The sequence below is a fragment of the Meleagris gallopavo genome, chromosome 6 (assembly GCF_000146605.3).
Source record: "Meleagris gallopavo isolate NT-WF06-2002-E0010 breed Aviagen turkey brand Nicholas breeding stock chromosome 6, Turkey_5.1, whole genome shotgun sequence".
Taxonomy (NCBI): Eukaryota; Metazoa; Chordata; class Aves; order Galliformes; family Phasianidae; genus Meleagris; species Meleagris gallopavo.
In genome coordinates this window covers 31311118-31318009 of record NC_015016.2, presented here as the reverse complement: position 1 = coordinate 31318009, position 6892 = coordinate 31311118, and the positions used below count along the sequence as shown (strand labels likewise).

At 37.3% G+C, this 6892-nt stretch overlaps 1 protein-coding gene across 3 annotated transcripts in view; it reads left to right on the top strand.

Moving 5' to 3' along the window:
• SKAP2 (src kinase associated phosphoprotein 2) overlaps window positions 1-6124 on the top strand; it is a 108992-nt gene extending 102868 nt beyond the window's left edge. For all 3 annotated transcript variants that reach the window (XM_010712794.2, XM_010712795.3, XM_019616481.2), the window contains 2 exons: window positions 5082-5183; window positions 5586-6124. In XM_010712794.2, the coding sequence (XP_010711096.1) occupies window positions 5082-5174 (93 nt within the window). In that variant the 3' untranslated portion in view covers window positions 5175-5183; window positions 5586-6124. The remainder of the gene's footprint in view (window positions 1-5081; window positions 5184-5585) is intronic.
• Window positions 6125-6892: the final 768 nt, after the last annotated feature.

The following is a 6892-nucleotide window of genomic DNA, read 5'->3' as shown; positions in this document are numbered from 1 at the left end:
AAAAAAAAAAAGATGTTAAAGGCATGGTAAAATCCCAAGTGTTTTTGTGAGGCCGTTATCTGGCTCGCCATACAGAGAGACATATTTAATGATGACCCCATGATCATACTACCTATGTCCACATTAGCAAATAAGGTGTACTATATACATGGCTAAGAGTAGAGTGAAGGCCCTTCAGTGGAAAATGAATTAAGATAGACTAACACAAAGTGACTCAAATTCTGTTGGTCTGCATACCAATAATAAGCATTTACCTACCTGATCAGAAGAAATGTTGGCATCTTGTTGTGTGATAGAAGATAATGGCCCTTCAACCAGGGCCAGCTTTGGTTCTGAAGTCAGTCTGTTTATTCTGATTGAACACTTTCCAATGGATGTCTGTTTTGTCTCATGTCGTTTGAGGAAATAAAACCTAATAACACTACCATATAGTAAATCTGAGGCTTGTATTCTTAAAGATGACTATTTTATTGCTGCCTTAAAACAACTCTACTACCTGTGAAGAAGTCTCATTCAGTTATCTAAAACATTTATCATTTTCTGCTTTTTAGAGAAAATGCTGTTCTGTGACAAAAATGCTCCCTAGTTGATAGTGTATCATTCAGCAATTACACCAAAGGAAGTTCTGAAATTTTTTAGCTGGCTTCAATCTTCTGGATGAATTAGAGGTGTCTTAAAATATTATCTTGCTAAATTGCCCCCTAGGATATTCTTTAGAAAAAAAATAAAATCTCCCTGGTTCCCACACTTCTTTAGATCGATAGGAGAGGCTACCTAATTTAACCCCAAACAAGGCTATAAATATATTTTGCTTTTCAGCTTTATGGTTTGCAGATCTTCAGTCTGTAAGTTAATATTACTTATGATGCCCTGGGTGAAGGTGGGAGAAAAATCTTGAATTCACACGCTTCGGCTGTGTTGTTTTTTTTTTTTTTTAATTATAAATCCATCGTTTACTTGAAGGCATTCAAGCATAATTATGATTTTCGGTAACCCTTTAAAAAACAAAAATAGCAAAGCAAACAAAAACCCCAACAACATACCGTAGATGTTGAACAATAGGGAATAACTGCGCAAGAATGAGATGTTCTCAACTTTTACTGATGTTGGTAGAAGTGAATATGATACAAAGCATCTAGAGATCCTCATTTATTCATATGATCGGTTTCTAACGGTGAGGAGACACATGGAAATCCTCTTGCATATCAAAAATCTCTTTTGCATATCAAAATATGCTTCTGTGTAGTAAACAAACCTTAGATTTACAAGTCATACCTGAGAAACAGTAGTATGTTTCTACTACTGCACTTTCTGCAAATATAAAAACTTCTAAGGTCAGTCAGTATCTCATGGAGTCTATGTGCACACATATCAGTGCAGTGCAGTGGGTGGAATGGGACAAGAAGTGTGTTCAGTTGGGAGCCCTTTAGGAGGAGCCTGTAAACCACGATGAGATTTTTTTTCCGAACATTGCTGTACAGAGAGTGTTTTGCCAGCAGGCTAAGTCATAACCTGTTCCTTACTGCCTTGTGAAATTACTCTGGTTAATAAATTTCTGCTGGGAAAAAAAAAAAAAAAATCCACTCTTTTACCGACAGTGAAAACACAGAAGTGACTTAGAAAGCATTTGGTCATTTGTTAGGGTGGTTGTTCTGCATTATGTGACATAATATATTCCACTACAGTGGTGTTTGTGTTGCAGCGGTTGTGCTGGCCTCTTCCTCCCCTCCCCTGCCAGCCCTGCCTGCTGTGGTAAATGTGCTCCAGTCACATGGCAGATCGTGGCCGCACACTTGTGCATTCTCCTCATTGCAGTGTGGCTGGATTTGGCCCTGCCCCCTTTCCTATCCCTCTGTATGCCTTGGAGCAATTCATTTTGCAGTTATTGAATTTCTTTGGAGAATTATTTTCATACAGCAAGCATCACAGCACCTCTGGATCTTGATAGCATTTCTACATAAGGAGAAAGAGGCTTTGTGTTAGTAATTACCTAACATTGTCAGGAGCTGACTGCAGGCCTCTTTCTAGTGATAACAGAATAACCACATAATGTAGCTTTATAGCACATGATTAATAGAAAATAATTACACATCCTACAAAGGGATGCAATATTTCTTATAAATTGACTACAATGGTTTCCTGTAGATTAAAGGACTCTTCATTATTTTATCAGTCCTTCTGAAGTACAGTCGCTTGCCTATGTTAGCAGTGATGTTAAGAGCCGAATGCAGTGAGGGATACCAGATGGTAGGCCTAGTGGTACCTGAAATCATAAGCTGATGCTTGCAAGAGGACTATGCTTCCCAACTCCTCAGAACTAATATAAAACTCATGTCTGTCTTCAAATCTTTCTGCGTTTTAAGCAGTGTTTCCCATACATGTGGGCTTCAGAATTATATTGTACACATCACCAGCAGTGGTAGTAGATGTACAGGCTTCACAACAGCAGTGTATTAACTAAATTACATCGTCTTGAAGGAGTTTATCATAAATGCTATTGATAGAATCAATACGTCACTTTGGATTTTATATGGGACTTAAAGAAAGGAGTTGGGGGAGTGCCTTTGTGTCTGACCGGTGAGCACTCCTTCATGATACTGAAGACAGAGAGGGAGTGGCTAGGATTTAGAGAAAAATGTCTGTACTTTAATCAGTTTAAAAAGGGACTACTGTACTATTGTTCTAAAACCCGAAATTAAAGTTTTATATTCTTGGTAACCATGTATTTGTATTATCTTTTTGTTCAGACTTCCATAGTCTGCAGATGGTTTAATTGGGATTCATGTTGCTCTTGAGGCCTGTGTGAAGAATAGTAACGATGGAGTAAAAGCTTCTGTGTTGGAATATTGTCTGTATAGTATAATGGTTGCAGTGAATCTTTAAATTAGTTTACTAGTCTGTTACATCAACATTCATTTCATCTTCTCACTTAGCTTCATGCCAGCGCAGTAAGTGGTGTATTAGTAAGTAACAAAACCCAGAAAGTTTTCAAAACAGCAACATGCTCTTAATTTTCATTTGAGGTGTCTGAATTGTTTTGTTTTAAAGCAATTATTTCTGAGTTCATGTAGTTGCTAAGTGGAACATTTTCAATGGATAATATAGTCCACAAGCTCTTTGTGTGCCATTTGTCATGCAATTTAATGACCACTTAACTAAGCCACTTCCCTCATTTCATGTATTGTTTGTTTTTTTGGCTGATGTCTAGCAAAACTTGCTTAATCTCTTTTGTCAGGCTCTTCATGACTTCCGTATAACAGCTTAAAATCTTTTGTTGCTTTTTCTTGGAGAGATTTATTACTGAGATTCCAGCAGTATACGTGAGTACTGCTCCTTTCAGCAGTTTCCCACTGTAGTCTAGAGATACAGTTTGTATATTTAACCAGTGTACTGTAAGATAAAATACAAATTTTAAACAAGCTGATCTGGAACATTATAAACTTTGGTGTCAGGGTGCTACCCAGCCTTTTAAAAATTTGGAGTGCAACATGCACCCTATGGGAAAGGTTGTGAGCAGTTCTTAACTTCTGCTCAAAATAGTTTTCTCATTGCCCATCAGATTCAGGTACTCGACTTTCAGAGCATCCCTACAAGCCCATACTGCAGTGGAAGGCAGAGGTATTTTTACAGCTAATTTGTGAGTTTACATCATAAATGAAGGTTTTCCTGCTATTTTTTTGCATGGATTTTCTTGAAGCCACGCTTACTGCTGTATTTTATGGGTGGCAGGATAGAACCCTTTAAATCACCAACTCCTGTTTGCACAGTGAAGAAAGAAAATGTTTAATTTAAGATTGGTGTTTGGCCTTCCACAGAAAGAAAATAAAGCGTGTGTGTGCCTGCCTGCCTGCCTGCCTGCGTGTTTTGGGAGAGGAAAAAAAAAGAGCTTGGGCCAACATGAAAGTGAGCCATCAACAGGGCTTCATCGCAGTTACACACAGGGAGAGCTGAGTACATGAAGCACCTCATAGGACCCTAGAGAACTCTCTACCAGGCCAGATATGCCAGCAGCAAATCATTATAGCTCAGGCTCTAATGAAACTCCATTAACCCTTAAGCTCCACTTGACTATTAATAACCAAAAAACTTATCTGCAGTCAAAATAATAGCTTATAGTGTCATCTCAGTAGGACCATTAATTCAAAAATCCTCCAGTCTTCAGCTTTTCTGATCAGAAGAGCAGTATAGCAGGGAGCAGATGTTGCTTATCAGGGATATCTGTGTCTTTTGTATTTTCCGTGTTTGTTCCAAAGTAATTTCTATCTAACTAATCATTCAATTTTTGAATGGGATCTCTGTTTTAATAATGCTTCATTTGTAACTCAATATATGAGAGTATGCAATTTCAGCTGTTACAATTTATTGAACTGCTGTTAGGATTGATCTTAAAATATTTACCTCATAGGAAAAAAATTAAATTTGGATCCCACAATACTCTTACTTGGTATTGCTTTTGGAAGATATTATTTCTTTAAACTATTATAATTCATTTTGTTTCATATTTATCTCACTAGGCCTAAACAAATTTCAAACTAAAGTACATTAGTCATCTGTCAGACATATGAGATCTTCTGTAGAATTTTCTACAAGCCTAAAGCAATAGTAGATGTTGTCCATAGAAGGAGATTATATCTTGGACTGATAGTATTCCCTTTGCATCTGAACAAAGAGTTATTTAAAAGAAGTTGATTTTAAGTTTCTTAGAGTTTAGCCTTGTGATACTGAAAGAATCCCAACTGATCCTTTATGTCAATGTTGTGCTGTGAGATATTGGTTACAAAGACAAGGTTTTTATGTTTGTGGCGAATAAGAGATGGAGAGGACAGCTGTTTTTAGTTATAGGGAAGAGTGGCCATAATTAAGAAATTTTCCTGAGTATGTCTAACCTTTTTAAAATTTAGCTTCTCTCTTTGCCTAACTCTGTATGCGAATGCCTCTAACAAAAAGATATAATGTTTTAATTTTCAGTTGAAATGATAATAACTGTATGTAAGAGGAAAGCAACCGTAAGGAGTTGCATACAAAACTCTATTGCATTTATATCAGACTAAAGGTTAATATTGCATATTGTTTTCAATTAGGAGTACAATAGATTTGGCTGGTGGGTAGGAGAAATGAAGGGAACCATTGGCTTGGTGCCTAAAGCCTACATAATGGAGATGTATGATATTTGAGAGGCCTGGGTAAGTACATTTTAATCCAATCTTCTGTAATGGCTTGTGTGTTCCCTTGTTCTCTGTTTCTTAAGTATTTCTTTCCTGGAACCTTTGTAGGAGTCCTGTTAACGTAAAGACTATGGCAAAATATATTGAAAGTTCAATTTAAGCATTTCTTCTGGGATTCCATATGAATTATTAAGCTACAGTATACAAAACATGATGTATTTTATAACTGCATTTCTTTTCCAAATTTTGGGGGGTGAAACAATATTGGTGGCTAGTTCTGGTTAGTTTTGTTAATTTACTGATATGTATGTATTTGTGCAGAAATCTGTGGAAAGTGGAAGGTGTTTGGACTGAATTTTATATGTATTTCTGAGGTTTTGGGGTTAATAATGAACTTTCAACTTCTCTGTCCCTAATCAGGAGAAGTCTGCGCTTGAAATCAGGAGTGGTGTGCAGCTACAGTTTACAGACCTGTCCTCTGAAAGATGAAGATTCTGCCGTAGTCAGATTGTAGCCTTGTACATATTAAACATTAAAAACTGCAATTGATCACAATTCCGCGGAAATGTTCTTGGTCCCCTTTTTATAGAATTGTACTGCTAGGAAATGAAATAGAAGGTATTTAACATATGGGGCACAGGCAGTCCCATAGCGCCTGTTGCTCTTAAGTGTATTAGCAGCAGAGTATTGCTATAGGCTTGTGTTCTAACCCACGCAATTTGGCTCTGTGTTCCCATTACTCAGATTTAGAAAAATGGAGCTGAACTTTGAAAGCAGAAAACTATTGCTCAGTTCATGGATATGTTAATTACTGGAGTTGTTCACATTTTTTGCAGTTTCTATGAAAATCAAAGGAAATTTCTATGTAGTATTGTAAGTCTTAAAATTGTTCTGCTTCCAAATGTGTTTTGTTTGTTTGTTTGTTTTGTTTTTACATTCTTCAATTTTTTTACATTTCAGCCAATGATTTATTTTTTGTCTATATTTAGCACTGTTAATATGAACCACTTAGGATACAACAAAATGAAGACTTGGTTCTTGTGCTGATGTACGTCAGTCTATGTGGGGTAGCATTTTGATTTGCTGAATTATGAATTATATGAACATTTGGCAAAAATAATGCATTAGAACACTTTCTGGTAAGCCAACATGAGCTAAATTGCAGGTGAGAATGATTTTGTAGGTGGTGATGGTGAAATACTTTTAAAATGTGAACTTGTAAACAGCTGCTTGCAATCTTTAATGTCACATCCAGAACTTTGTAGCTAAGAGCATCAGCTGAAGCAAACAGAAAACTCCTCTAAAATACTCTCACTTGTGGACAAGGAGTTGGCCACGTCAGAGTTAATGCTTGTTTGGGAGATTTGCGTTGCTGTTAGCATGCAGGATCTGTTCTGGATCCTCCCGCCCAGTAATGTGTGAGGGCCGGGTGGGCGGCCTGAGTGCGCTGAGGCTGGGCAGGCCCTGAGCTTCTCACATGTGTGCACTTTGGCAGCCCTGTGTGCGTGTGGTTCGGAGGTAATGCCCAGCTGAACTTAGGGCCTGCAGAGAGCTTTGGTGTCATGAGATAATTTAGCTAATTCATGGTACTTTCTGGTACACTGGATCCTAATAGGAGTCAAACAGGGTGCGGAGTTTTTTTTGTTGTTTTGTTTTGTTTTTAAAGCAATAGTCATTTGCAATGGGCTCTGTACGTTATCAGTGAAATGTTAAAATGATAGATTATA